General features: G+C 41.9%; 1 protein-coding gene across 2 annotated transcripts in view; it reads right to left on the reverse strand.

Annotated features, from left to right (window-relative positions):
- Positions 1-15,406, reverse strand: part of sema5a (semaphorin 5A) — a 195,175-nt gene that overhangs the window by 18,562 nt on the left and 161,207 nt on the right. For both annotated transcript variants that reach the window (XM_033042966.1, XM_033042975.1), the window contains exons 16-17: positions 11,866-12,091; positions 1,145-1,363 (exon numbers count right to left, since the gene is read on the reverse strand). In XM_033042966.1, the coding sequence (XP_032898857.1) occupies positions 1,145-1,363; positions 11,866-12,091 (445 nt within the window). The remainder of the gene's footprint in view (positions 1-1,144; positions 1,364-11,865; positions 12,092-15,406) is intronic.

A 15,406-nucleotide genomic window follows, 5' to 3' on the forward strand; every position in this document is an offset into this window, starting at 1 on the left:
TCCATTACAACATCTCATCAAAAATAAGCCTCGAATTTTTTTTAATCTTCCATCATTGCAACTGGTAACGTTAATATTCTTTTATTTCATGCCAGAATTTGTCAAAAGATCAAGAACTTGCAAGCGCCTGTTATAAATAGACCAGTGTCTAGGTACAATTCATGCATTTTAGATAAGCAGCTTGGAATAGCTAGCCAACTATAGATCATTGTAAGGCATGGGAGAAGCAGTATCTGAAGCAACAATCAGTAGCAATAGCAAGAAGCAGCAGAGAAGAAATACTCATAAATTAAACTAATGATAGGCAAAACAATTTCTGTTTTCAGGCAAATTAAAAAAAACCTTTGTCATATAAAAGTAGATTTGATGGGTCAAAATATAATTAAATAAATATTACTATCTATGGAATATTCATTATGAGAAATGATCACCTCTAATACACCAACATAAACAGATGTTTGCTGTATTCTACATGCTTTAATAGTTCCAAAACTGAAGGGGTTCCCTGACAGGCAGATTGTTACTTGGAATAATTAATTATTCCAATAATAGGTAATGAAATAATAATACCAATGTAAAAATAATCCTTTGATAGATATAAAATGCTGGAGTAACTCAGCGGCTCAGACAGCATCTCTGAAGATCATGGAGGGAGGGAGACAATGGAGACATCTTCAAGAGGGATGTATAGCTGCAAACTGTGAAGCTAGTTAATAATCTTTTTATTCTACCTTTGCATATGAACACAAGCAACTCATCTGATTGCTCAGGGATTAGAGTATCAACATGGTTCACTTAATCCTTCACATGTCTAAGGTAGACAAAAGAGTGTGATCTTTCAGGGTAGTAGAGGTGGAAATGGTAAAATGTGAAGAATTTCGCACAAATCTTATATACATATTTTAGATTTCACAAGCAATAGAAAGATTAATATCATCATAATAATATTTAGCATTGTCGACATGAGCACATTTTTACTTACCCTGCAACCACAGGAAATGTAACCCCCCTGACCCCCTCTTAAAGTAGAGTATACAGGCAAAATGATATAATCACAGACTAGAAATATTTGATTAATTTATAAACAGTAATTTGAATTTGTTGCATTCATATCTTTTTATGGCACCAGAGGAGCAGAATGTACCTGGACAGGGCATGATATTACACTCCTGGTATTCCATCGATTGTCCTAGACAGGGAAGTCCTCCATTCCTTGGCTCGGGATTATTGCACATTCGTTTATGGCTTCGAATTCCTCGGCTGCAGTCTCTGCTACACTGTGTCCATGGCAGCCAGGCAGACCAAGCCCCATTAACTGCGTAAGCAGAAAATCTGCCATACCGTAAGATGCTTCCAGAAAACCCTTTAAGAAACAAGGGAATAAAGTCATAGAACCAAAGTCCTAAATTCAGGCAACAAAAATAAAAATCAGGAAAAAAAGGAACTGCAGATGACCGGTTCACATAAAAAAGACACAAATCACTGGAGTAACTCAGCAGGTCAGGAAGCTTCTCTGGAGAACATGGTTAGGTGACATTTCCAGTCAGGACCCTTCTTCAGACTGATTATGGTGGGGGAAGGAGTTATGGGAACAAAAGAAAGCTGGAAGAGAGGAGGGGCAGGACAAAACCTGGTGAGTGATAGGTGGATACAAGTGAGGGAGGGGGTTTTGATAGGCAGATGGTTCGATAAAGGCCAGAGATTAAAAGAAAAATGGGTGTAAGATATGGATAGAAGAGTGTGAATTGGGAAATCAGGGGAAGGAATATAGTTGGAAGGGAAGGGGATAAATGGGAGCATGTCCAGGTGGGACAGGGACAGGGTGGGGGGATGGGGAAATGGAGGTGAGATTATAGGTAGTTATCTAAAATTGGAGATATCAATGTTCATACCATTACCTTGTAACTATCCAAGCGCAATACGAGGCGCTGTTCCTCCAGTTAGCGTGTGGCCTCACTCTGGCAATAGGAAAATAAACCAATGGACCAGACCGGGGTAGTGTCCAGAAGCTAGTCCAGAACAGACAGGAGTGGAGGACCTTCATTGCTGCCCTACATGCCAGGAGGCATAATAGGCAGTAAGTAAGTAAGTAAGTCACTCTGGCAATGGAAGATGCCCAGGACAGCAAGGTCAGTATGAGAATGGGTAGGGGAGTTAAAATGGTTAGCAACCAGGAGATTCAGTACGCCTTGGCAAACTGAATGCATATGCACGGCAAAATGATTGCCAAGTCTTGCTGATTTTAAAGGAGGCCATATTGGGAACACCGGATGCAGCAGATGAGATTAGAGGAGGTGAGCGTGAATCTCTATCTCACCTGGAAGGACTGCTGGGGTCCCAGGATGGATGGGGGAGAGGAGGTATAGGGACAGCTGTTACATATCCTGCGGTTGCAGGGCAAGTACCCAGGGAGGGGGTAGTTCGGGTGGGAAAGAACGAGCAAACCAAGGAATTGTAGAGGAAACGGTCTCTGCAGAAAGTGGAGGGGTGGGAATGGAAAGATGTGACTGGTGCTGGCGGGATCACGTTGTAGTTGGCGGAGATGTCAGACAATGATGTGTTGAAGAGGCTAGTGAGGTGAAAGGCGAGGACCAGAGGAACTGTATCATTGTTTCGTCTGGGGGAAGGGGAAGCAAGACCAGAACTACAGGACACAGATAAGACACAGGTGAGGGATCCATCCACCAATGCAACAGGGGAGAAACTAAAGAAAGAGGGCATCTTGGATGTCCTAGAATGGAAAGCCTCATCTTGGGAAAGATGCAATGGAGACAGAGAAATTGAAAGTAATGGATAGCGTCTTTGCAAGAGGCAGAGTGGGAGGTGGTATAGTCTAGATAACTGGGAGTCAGTGGGTTTGTAGTAGATATTAATCAATAGTATGTCCCCTCTGAAGGAGATAGAGAGATCAAGAAAGGGGAGAGAAGTGTCAGAGACAGTACGTCAATTTAAGGGCAGTGTGGAAGTTAATGAAATCAATGAGTTCTACATGGGTGCAGCAGGCAGCCCCGATACAGTAAATTGCTTCCCTATTGATAAAAGAAAATTATGGCAGAGCCAATATTTCACAGGAACAGGTTTTCACAAACATTCCTAAACATTTTTTAAATATTTTAATTTAAAACTGGCTGAAATACACACGTAACAATCAAGTACATACGAGTTCATTGGATTAAGTCAAACAAAAAGGTCTACTTACCGTTCCCCTGGTTGTTTTTTTCCCAGTGATTAAATAAAACTGTTGCACTTGTGTCTGGTTTAACCTGGTGCAGAATCAGCAGGCTGATTAGTCAGCCTACTGAGAGTTAGAAAATATGGACAACTTGCAGTCCTGTTGGACTTCACAGGTAGTCAACCACATAGCACAGGTATCATAGCAGTAGATATCACTGCTGGTTTAAGCTTATTTCAGTGCTGGACTAAGAGGACATTATGGAGAAAACAATAAGTTGCAGCCAAAGTACTGATGTTGTTGTAATATCTACCATTTTAAATCAATGGTAATTAAAACTTATTCTTTTCATCAGGTAGTCAAAGTAAAATATCCTGAAAAAGAATCTTCGAAAACAAGACAGTAACCTAAATATTATTCTGCTTTGGAACACGTCATATGCTGTAGGTAATCACCATAACACATATAGCTAGGCTCATTTAATATGTGGAACAAGCAGCATCAAAAGTATAAAGCAGAGAAACTCCTACAAGTCGCTGAGGGTGGTCGTCTGGAGAAATTTGTAAATCTTAAGGACAGCTATAACAATCCAAGGCCTGTAGATCCATCCTCAGCTGTGGCATCATAAACAAAACCAGCTCTCCTTTTCAATTTATTATTGCACCAAAGATTCACCACCATTTATGGGAAGAGGTTGGGATACATCTTAACTTTAAATGACTGCCCTAAACTTGCAATCGTGTCATGGTATTACAATCTCAGTCACAGAGGCCAACACCAGAAGACCCTTCACGAGGGTGAACCCTCGAAAAGTGCCTGGACCTGATGGTATACCTGGTTGTGCTCTTAAAACTTGTGCAGACCAACTGGCTGGAGTTTTTGCAGACATCTTCAACCTCTCACTGAGGTCTGAGGTTCTCAGGCACAATAGCTCAGCGGTAGAATTGCAGCCATACAGCGCCAGAGGCCCGAGTTCGATCTTGACCATGGTTGCTGTCTGTACGGAGTTTGTACATTCTCCCTATGCCCACATGGGTTTTCTCTGGGTACCTCCCACACTCCAAAGTTGTACAAGTTTGTAGGTAGATTTTAAATTGTCCCTAGTGTGACTAGGCTGGTGCTAGTGTACAGGTGATCATTGGTCAACGTGGACCCAGTGGGCTGAAGGCCCTGTTTCCAGGCTGTATCTCAAAGAATGAGCGAGAATAGTAAGATTAAACGAGAACTTACCAGTTCGAAGTTTGATCGTTATTTTATGAGGAGTACGTTGAGGGAATACGTGAAGAACCCCGCCAGGACGCATGCGTGTCATTCTTCAAAGCAGCGGTGTGAAATCACAGATAACTGTAATGACTGAACATAGTAAGATTAGAGAAGAAAATACCAGTTGAGTATATGATCAAGGGTGGGAGCGGAGGGCACGTATTCCCTCAACGTACTCCTCATAAAATAACGATCAAACTTCGAACTGGTAAGTTCTCGTTTAATCTTACTATTTTACTTCGGAGTCACGTGAGTGACTACGTGAAGATTTCAAAGCTCTGTGATTTCATGCCGTGGAAACGAGTCCATGCATCACATCTGCCTTAATTGACTGGGAGGAATTGTGTTAACATGTTTAGACATGAATCCAACATTGAAATCCATGATAAATTGTTAACAACAAATTATAGCCCCTATTTATGGGGTGAAATTATATTACAGAACTTAAAATTGGCTCTGCAAAGTTCCAGTTTAACTACTGGTTTGTGGTAGAATAGTTGGAACATTTTCCCCTGATCCATCCTGCTGTCTCAAGGATTTGGTTCATTGGTAAATCCAACTCCATAGCTGCCGATGTAGTTGCAGCTCTGGTGGAATAAGATTTGAATATGTTAGTATCCACCCCAGCTATTGTTAAAACCTGTTTCAGCCATCTGGAAATAGTTTGAACCGACACTTTTTTGTGGGTTTGTTTGTGACTGATTAGTAGTGCCATCTCATAGCCTCAGATGTTTTTGGTGTTCTCCATATAGAACAATAATTGTCTTATTATACAGAGACGATATCTGTAGGGTAATCCCTAAATTCTATTTTGAGGCCTGATGATCCCGGTCTGTTCTGTTTGACTAATTCGTAATATGAAACGTTATATTCCTGTTGAAGAAGTCATATAGTCCAGCCTTAACCTCTGTACGACTGTACCCTTAGTGCCGTGACCAAAGCCATCAGCATGACTGTTTTGTGCGCCAGTCTTTGCAGGGACAGAGCTGTTGCTGGAGACCAATTCCTTAGCAACGTTAGGGCAATACTCATATCCCATTTAGAGAGTACCTGGTTCTTGGGGGATAGATATTAAAAATTCCCCTCATAAGTTTGGTTACCAGGGGTGAGTCCCAACAGAATGACGCTCTGATCCTCACCATAGATATGTTGATAGGGCACTTCTGGCGCAGTTAATGGCACTGTAACTGAGCCCCTCATCATAATGGAGGCCTGCCAGGAATTCGAGAACAGACGTTATGTTCATCAAACTGTAGGTGATGTTGTTTCTGTGACAATATATCTCCCATTTCCTGATGTATACCAGATATAGTTTTTGGTGGACTGTCTGTGGCCCGTTGAGATAATGTTCAATGTTCGGTCCGCCAGTCCCAGTTGCAGTAGAGGTTTCTTTAGACTCTACAAATTGATAGGTTTGTTGTTTTTGACATGGATGGGTTCCCCTGTTACGGGATGAACCAATAATCTGGTTGTTTCAGGATGGTGATGCATGGTTAAACCCCATGTTGAGTATCACAGGGAACCATGGTTAAGTAGGCCAATCGGCACTACCAATTAACAGACGCTGAGTCTTGTTGTATTTTTCGTAATACCCGACTGATGATGCAGATAAGGAGAGAATGCATAGATAAACAATTGCCCCCTCAATGCAGTGAAAAGCATCTGTCCCTGCTGTCCCAGGGTCTGGTTCCCAAGAAACACAGTTTGGTAACTGGTGATTAAGTCTTATTTTATTGAATTTGCGTGACCTGATGTCTGTCACTGAATTTTGGGTTACCTGGTAGGTAAGTAGCTGATATTCCAATATTTCTCTGGATACACCATTACCAAATTGTATTAGTCAGATTGTCACTCTGTAGTCTAACACGCTGGTGATTTATCCCAGAGCAGTATGACTGTAGGCCATAGAACGCACCCCACATTTCCAGGTAGTTTATGCCCAGTGTCTGTGATAATGATGCCTCCTGTGCCTTTCATCTACCTCCACAGATGGAGATGGAAATTGGTAGTACCCCAACCAAGCGCACTGGCATCAGTTTGTAGCACCACTAAGGGTTTGCTGATAACGATAGGGTTGGAACAATGCCGAATGTTATCCCTCCACCATTTTAATTCCATAAGCTTTGATTGGTGGCTTATTGGTCTGTCGAAATGACCAGTATTAACTTTGAGTGTTTATATTTTGTCCTTTGTAGATTTTTGGTAATACAAAGGTCCAAATTGTGTGGCTGGAAAGGCAGACACTATATGCCAATTATACTTGCTACCAATCTGATAGACGGTTCACTGATGTCAGTGGGGTTGTTGCAGGCCTCAGTTAAGACTGTAGCCTTGTCCTTTGGTAAAGTCACCGACATGTGAGCTGTCAATAGTGAACCCCAAATAATCCATTATGTTGGTAGGCGTTAGTTTAGATTTAACTGGATGGATGATAACCCCAGTTTTCACTCAATTGTATGGTGGCTGTTACAGCTAGTTAGGCCAACTCCAAAGTTCTGCCCACAATTAGTATGATCATATGATTATGTATTTGGTGGAGCTCTATACTGCCAGAGCTGCCCCATCCAGTTGAATTTTTTTAAATAACGTTTGTGATCAGTCCGTGTAGGCACTGAATAGTAAGCATCTTTTAGGTCGATGCTGGCCATGGAGTAGCCTTTAGAAATCAGTCCTTTAGCAGTTACCAGTTCCCATTTTGTACTGAATATATAGTACAATGTATTCCAGCCAATCGTGTTGGGTTTACCCATTACCCTTTTTGCACAATTCAATGGTATATCCCTGGATACTGCTTAGGATATAAGTGTCTGTAGTTAATATACACCATATCCAAAAGAGTGTAATCTCCCACCAATGTGTGTATTATCCACTCTTCCTATAATTTGTAAGGGACCAGAACCACCTACCTCCATTGTTACCAGTGGAAGTTTGCTTCTTCTGTGTGGTCTTCATGGAGGTTGAGGCGCCGGTGTCTGGGTTTGTTTTTGGGTTGGGGGTTTGCGCATCTTCCAGAAAGGCCGGTCTGGGCTATGGTCTAAAAGACCGCTGTCCTGTATGTCCGGCCTTTGAGCTTTCACCAGCTTCTCTTGTTCTGCTGGTGGGTGCATAAGGGTGCTGTCTTTGGCTGTAGGAGATCCTTAATGTTGTCGCCTTTATAAGCCCCAGGGCTTTCCTAAGTCCTGCTACGACATGTTTCCAGATGCTATTTCCACGACTGGAACATTCAGGGATGCGCCGTTTCCTGGTCCCAAGTATTTTTGCAGTGGTGTCCATCGTGGTCTGGCTGTATGTATTTGGACACCATGACCAGTAGATTTTGCCTTCCTGCACACTTGTAGTTTTGTTCGTCAAAACCCCTCTGCAGGGTCAGCCCAGAATTGACCCCCCAGTACGCCCCTCTGACGAGGGAGATGCACTGTGCAGCCCTACAAGAGGTGCTGCTGTGGGTTTTACATAGTGCCCACAGTGACTAGACTCCATCTCCCGGAGCCTGTCATGTTGGAGCTCGGCTCCATAAGCCGCTCCAACTTTCTTTTCCATGTTGGAGCTCGGCTCCATAAGCCGCTCCAACTTTCTTTTCCATGTTGGAGCTCGGCTCCATAAGCAGCTCCAACCGGCTCCAGTGCTCACGGTCGCTGGCCGCCCAAAGTCGGACTCATCAGTCAACGACTCTTTTGGTTTTCTTCTTGCCTTCCCGCCCAGACGCAGTGTTTAATCTGGCCGGTGCGGGGGAGAAGTCGGGCAAAGCTGTTCCCTTACGGGTGATTCCTGTGCCGCCGGCCGCTGCTGGTGTCCGCAACTTCCCCCGCCAGCTTTGTCGCAGCTCTGGTCGACTTCTTTGTCTTGTGCATGTTTCCCCCACCTGTAGAACAGTATGGGAACAATAAAGACTGCAGTATCACTTACCTGCAGGTTCAGGCTTAAAACTTGCCGTTGTTTGCACAGCTCTCCATGTTTCCCCACCTGTGAAACAGTATGGGGAGAATAAAGACCGCAGTTTCACTTACCTGCAGGTCCAGGTATAAACTGTCGCTACGGGGGAACGTCGTTCCACCCCGCCTCCTGCCGTTCCGACTTGTCAAAGTCGACGGCCCCATTCTGAATAGTCTCCCGCCCGGCCGTGGTGTTCTGGCCGGCGCGGGACCAAAAGTCGGCACAGCTGATCCCACTTACGGGGCTTGTGCCTTCAGCTGCTGCTGGCTCCCGCAACTTTGCGGTCCTCCCCAGCCAGCTTCACTCGCAGCACTTGTGGACACTATTTTGTCCAGCTTCCCCCCCCCGTGTAAAAACAGCGCGGGGACAAACACTACCGCAGAGTAAATCACTTACCTGCAGGTCGCGGTTTCAAACTTACCGCTGCGGGGGAACGCTCCACCCCGCCTGTCGTTTCGCAAGCGTGAAAGCGATATGGCACGCATGCGTCCTGGCGGGGTTCTTCACGTAATCACTCACGTGACTCAGAAGTAAAATTGAGAAGTATGAGCGAGATAAAACAGAGGCAAGAATTGTGTGTAGACATCTGGTCACTAAAGCACAGGAAAGGTGCGATTGCATTACAGAGAAATTTATGTTGCCAGGATTGGAAAATGGTTGCCATCTGGGGAGATTCAAAAATCCTGGGTTAGAAAAGAGGTGGTTGAGGTTACACCACTGGGATAGGCTAAATCATAAACAATTATGAAATAGACTATAGGAAGTAGACAGGATGCTTAGTAACATGGTGTCAGGACAGCAACCTCGCGCTAAATTCGGCTCGAAGGGCCGAATGGCCTACTCCTGCACCTATTTTCCTATTTTCTATGTAAATGTCAGTAAGATGATGGAGCTAGTTATCAACTTCAGGAAGCGTGGTGGAGTACATGCCCCAATCAATATCAAAGGCGAAGAAGTGGAAATTGTTGACAACTCCAAGTTCTTTGGCATCAATATTGCCAACGATTTGTCGCAGACCAACCATATTGATGCAACAGCCAAGAAGGCACAGCAATGTATCTACTACCTGCGGAGACTGAGGACATTCAGCATGTACCCATGACTCTTACAAACTTCTAAAGATGCACCATAGAAAGCATACTGTTGGGTTGCAATACAACTTAATTTAGGAAGATCTCATGCCCGAAACCACAAGAAATTGCAGAGTTGCAGATGTACCCTAGTCTATCACACAGACCAGACACCCCACCATTGACTCCATCGACACTTCATACTGCCTCGGAAAAGCAGCCAATATAATCAAAGACATTCCCATCCCGGTCATTCCTTTCCCTTTCTCCCGTTGGCCAAAAGATACAGAAGCTACTATGAGACTCAGGAACAGTTCTTTTCCTCTGTTATCAGGTTTCTGAACAAGGTCTTTCCATAAGCTAGAGTACTGTCAGATTTAGCTCTACTCCATTGCAGACATTGGACTCTGCCTATGGGACTGATATGCTACAATGCTGAGAACTACATTCTGCACTCTGTATCTTCCCCTTTGCTCTATCTGTTGTACTTGAATTTAACTTGATTTTATTTATGTATAATATTATCTGATCTAATTGAATAGCATGCAAAACCAAGCCTTTCACTGCACCTTGATAGACGAGACAATAATAAGTGCGTAAAATGACAAAGGTCATCGACAAATGTGAAGAAATTATTTCCCTTTGATGAATAGTCAAAAACCAGCAGACATATTTAAAGGAGGATGAGAAAGGAGATAAGGGTGACAGAATCGCAGTGCCTGAAAGTGATGGTTGCAGAAACCCTAATCACACAAAAAAAAAAGCTTCAACCTGCTTTTCAAAAACTGTGGCATGCAAATCGACAAGAGTGCTGCAATATGATAGATTATGCCAATAGCTCTTACTCAACTGGCATAAACTTGATGGGCCAAATAGCCTCCTGCTTCTTAATATTTTGTTATAATTTGTCCTCTTAATTAAAATATACAATAAAAATACAAAATATCTTTTAAATGAAAATTGCCAACCATGCTTGAATGAATGAGGCTGTGCTGAGTATGCCAGGTGTGGCTGTGGAAAGCTAACAGATCACATATAAAGTGTGCCTGATGCTCGGCTCAGTAATTTACACCACACTTTTAGATTGATGGTGAGTCCAAGAGCAGAATGCAAAGGTGGATGTATGCATCAGATCTCCAGCTGCTTCCCAATTCCTGTGCTGCTCTATGCTATAAGTTCAGAACATGCTAACAGCCAGCTATTCTCCATATAACTTTTAGCTAGTCAGCAGCACTAACCTACATTTTGGAAATAAGGACAGATGGAATGAGTTTTGTAATGAAATAATTGTGATATTAATCTCATCTAATTGTCATTTTTGGAAAATTAGTTTTACAATCTATTGCTGATGGGATCTACTGAAGTTTTTTGTTTCACCACCCATAGTGTAAATCAATTATCCGATAACCAAACTCCTCTTAATATTTCCTCCTGCTAGCTGTTCTATTTCGTATCCAATTCAGCACATCAATGGTTTCTAATATCCAATGCAAATATACAGTCAAGTCAATAAGAGTTTGTGTAGTTGATTTTGTGCAGAGCATACTTGTAGGTGCCAATCTAATGCCAGGCTCAGTCACAAGCCTGTGATGATTTAGCCAAGATCAGCCAGGTTGTTGGTGTATTGCTACAATTCTCATCAGCTCGTGTTTTATGGGTTCAAAAGGAAAGCCAGAGAGATTTCCATTCTTAATTTCTATCAATTTGTTCCTGCTGGATATAAACTAGGCTAAGACCATGAAGGCGAAGATGGTGATTCTCCCTGGGTTGTACTTTAGTTGTTTGGTTTCTGCATTCACTTATACAAAATAGCCAATTAGTTGAAGGACAGGAGAGCTGAAAAACACTTCAGTTCCCCAATTAGTAATTTAATAATTCATCATTCTCTAAAAGGAATGAACTGCATTTGTTCTCGTGTCCCTCATGCCTAAAATGCTCAAACTGCTTTCTGTTGATCATGAAACAGAAGACTGCAACTGGAAGGATTCAGAATTACAAAGACTTCCTTATTTTTTTGCAAATGCCCTCATATCAATTTTATTGTAACTGTCAAGATTTTAGTTAACAAGTGCCCTAAAATAATTGGAGTGTATTAGCACTAAATTATTGTCATGTTTTTGCATTATACACCTGTCCACACTTTAACAGAGGCATTAATTCATAGATAAGCTCGTTTTAAATAAAAAAACAGTGAAACGTTATGGGCATATTAAGTGACAGTATTGATAATGCCCATTGTTCGTGAAGAACTCTGGTGTCTGCAACTTTATCCTAACCATATACTTGGGTTGTTCACAGATTCATATAATTTGTTAGAAGATCATTTTCTGTCATTTCAGATACACTAAATCAATGAATGTTCCCAATTATTTCACGATTTAGGGAAGTCAAATAACTTTAAAACCGAAAATTCATTAGCCTACTCACCCCCTGCAGAGCATCCTGTTGATCCATCGCTGGAACAGTAGCGCATCTCTATCCTTTGACGGCCAACATCTAACAAGTTTGGGTCAGCCAAGCGTGCCTTGCACGTGTACCTAAACCTCTGCTCATAATGACCTCCATTGTCTGAGATGTTAACAGGTGTCCAGGGGGTCCAAGGGGTGGTCTTCTTCAGTTCTGGACATAGGTTAGTATTACAAACTTGATATTCCTATGTGATTATAAAAACAAAATAAGAATCACAATTTTTTCATGATAAATATTAAGGCAACAGTGGGCTAGTTTTGCACAGTTGAAGTTGGCATTTATATTTTCAGAGGGCACAAAAAGAGAATATTGACACAGTGAAAGTTAATCACTTTTAATGTAAAGATGTAAAGAATGTGCAACACATTTGGTTGAACATATCCCACCAAGAGAATGGAATTCATTCCAGTTCTCAAACAGAAGGAAATGGATACTTGAGTGATATTACTACAATATTTTAAGCAAATAATTGAAAATATTTTTAAAAAAGGCAATGATTCTAACAGTATTATATTATTACTGTGTTTTGTCTCACATACACTTTGTGGTCATGATCCCAGCATCAGGTTGTTTATACCTACCTCAAGCAAGTACAAATTAGAAGCTAAAGTCTGGAAAACGAGTTCAAGAACAATTTTTGGGGGGATGGTGGGGTCTGAAACCATAATTCTTATATATGACATTTGGTTTTTCTAGAGAAATATTCATTTGAAAATTTAGCATATCAAACTGATATTTTTTTATTTTTATAAAAAATAAATCTTGCCCATCTGTATTTTTATAAAACACTTTTATTTTTTGTGTCAGATAATTAAAAAGTTTATTCAAGAAAACACAAAATTCTAGGTCCTAACACCAAAATTGAACTTACATCATTATAAACTGTATTAATAAAAATGATCAAAAAAAGTGTGGAGTTTGTTAACATCCGCATAACCAATCCAGTCAATTCCACTTGGATTAGTTTTTAAGATGCTTAGGGGCCTGTTCCACTTAGGCGACTGGACCCCCCCTACGACAATGTCTACAACAATATACCACCTAGTCGACGTCAAGCTACGGCAAGCTACCGACAACCGACGACCCAATCGTCGCGACTTAGGATGTCCACCTACGACCACACCTACGACAACCGAAGTCAACCTACGTCCACCCGCGACAAGCTACGACAAGCGACGATCATGTCGGAGACAACTGAAGACAATTCAGTCGCCGGTACCTGTCGCCGGTTGACGTAGGTAGTCGCCAATGGAATTCACCGAAGTCAGCACCCGACGTCAACCAACGTCACCTGGCTACAACCGGAGAAGACAAGCTACGTCAAGCCCACAGTCGGCGAACATTTTTGAAAATTTCAAAATCCAGCAGCGACCCGAAAAACGTTACGACTCTTTAGGCGACTTCAGGAGACTACTCACGGCCAACAGGCGTCACCCCGCGACAGCCTAATCGCCTGTAGTCGCCGAAAAAAAATCGCCTAAGTGGGACAGGGGCATTACCCTTTTTCAGTCTCTGTACTATATGATTTCTTTGTTTTACAATAGGAAATATTCTGTCGAATAGCATTTCATTTTAGAAGCAGAAGTCCTTTTTATCCAGATGATGATGTTTTCTGCCAACTATTTTGTTTTTTCTTTATGTTGAATCGTTTGTGGCTAGACCTTTGCTGGTGTTAAATTTTAAAAATTCTCAAGTTCTATACTTCTCCACATCTACAGTAACATCTGTTCTAATTTCAGCTTGTGCAATCCAATCATATAATGTAATAATATTTTGGAACTAGGCTGGGAGACTGCTAGACTTTCAAGAATGCCACCTTAGCCTTGACAGGAACTCAATGGCAAATTGGATTGAAGGTCACATAATGTTGGGCGAATGAGGAAGGGGGATTGGAGATAGAGATCTTACCCATCTGCGTTTATCTATCCTAGATGTACTTACTTCATGTAAAATTCCAAGTGCATTGCACTGGATCCACGTGCAATGATCCTGCATTGATAAGGTTAATACTTGGGATGATTGTTCTACCATGAGCAGCTAAATCTATATTTTGTAAGAATGAAAGGTGATGTTATTGAAACATATAAAGTCAATTGATATTTTTAAGGCAGAGAAAGATAGATTCTTGATTAGTACAAGTGTCAGTGGTTATGGGGAGAAGGCAAGAGAATAGGGTTAAGAGGGAAAGATAGATCAGCCACGATTGAAAGGCAGAGTAGACTTGATGGGCTAACGGCCTAATTCTGATCCTATCACTTATGAACTTAAGAGAACAGTGGTCACTGGTCCCTAAAGGCCGATCCATGAACACTTATCCTGTTGGCCATCCCAATTTCCTAAGACTTGATCAAGCATTGCCCTATCCCATGTTGGGCACTCTACATATTGCCTGAGGATTCTTTCCTGAACACATTTGACAAATTCTGTCCCATCTAAACCTTTTACACTATGACATACCAAATCAATATTGGGAAAGTTAAAATCCCCTACGAATGCAACTGTCACTGAAGAGCACTAGTTATTCTCTGCCATTTATCTAAAAAATTGGTTTAAGTTTTGTCCTTGGAAATATACATGATCCCTAATAGAAACTGCACCCGCTAACCTTATAGCTTTTACAAAGTTAGCAGTAAATTCCTTCAAAAAAGAAAGCAGTGAAATTTAAGTCCATCATTATCGGCATACAAGATCACTTATCTTGGAATACAACAGCCTTACTGCTTGAATTTTCAATACAGTCAATAACAGTTCCGTGGGTCACAGAATACAAATCTTTTGTGTGTGCACTTGGATTTCCCTTGACAGTCAGAGTGGATGGTGAGATATCTCATTGAGACCAAAAAGAGCCCATCAAAATTGTCCTTCTGGAAATCTGGCAGCAAATGGCTCTGTGACAATTTAATTGAAGGCTCGAGATAGTAAGATTTAAATATATTGTATCGTGATACAGATACAAGGGATACCCCCAATACATTACCAATACATAGGGAGTACAGAGAAGGTTCACCAGACTGATTCCTGGGATGTCAGGACTTTCATATGAAGAAAGACTGGATAGACTCGGTTTGTACTCGCTAGAATTTAGAAGATTGAGGGGGGATCTTATAGAAACTTACAAAATTCTTAAGGGGTTGGACAGGCTAGATGCAGGAAGATTGTTCCCGATGTTGGGGAAGTCCAGAACAAGGGGTCACAGTTTAAGGATAAGGGGGAAATCTTTTAGGACTGAGATGAGGAAAACTTTTTTCACACAGAGAGTGGTGAATCTCTGGAATTCTCTGCCACAGAAGGTAGTTGAGGCCAATTAATTGGCTATATTTAAGAGGGAGTTAGATGTGGCCCTTGTGGCTAAAGGGATCAAGGGGTATGGAGAGAAGGCAGGTACAGGATACTGAGTTGGATGATCAGCCATGATCATATTGAATGGCGGTGCAGGCTCGAAGGGCCGAATGGCCTACTCCTGCACCTATTTTCTATGTTTCTATGTTTCTATCTCCAC

This window comes from Amblyraja radiata, chromosome 2 (genome assembly GCF_010909765.2).
Source record: "Amblyraja radiata isolate CabotCenter1 chromosome 2, sAmbRad1.1.pri, whole genome shotgun sequence".
Lineage (NCBI taxonomy): Eukaryota > Metazoa > Chordata > Chondrichthyes > Rajiformes > Rajidae > Amblyraja > Amblyraja radiata.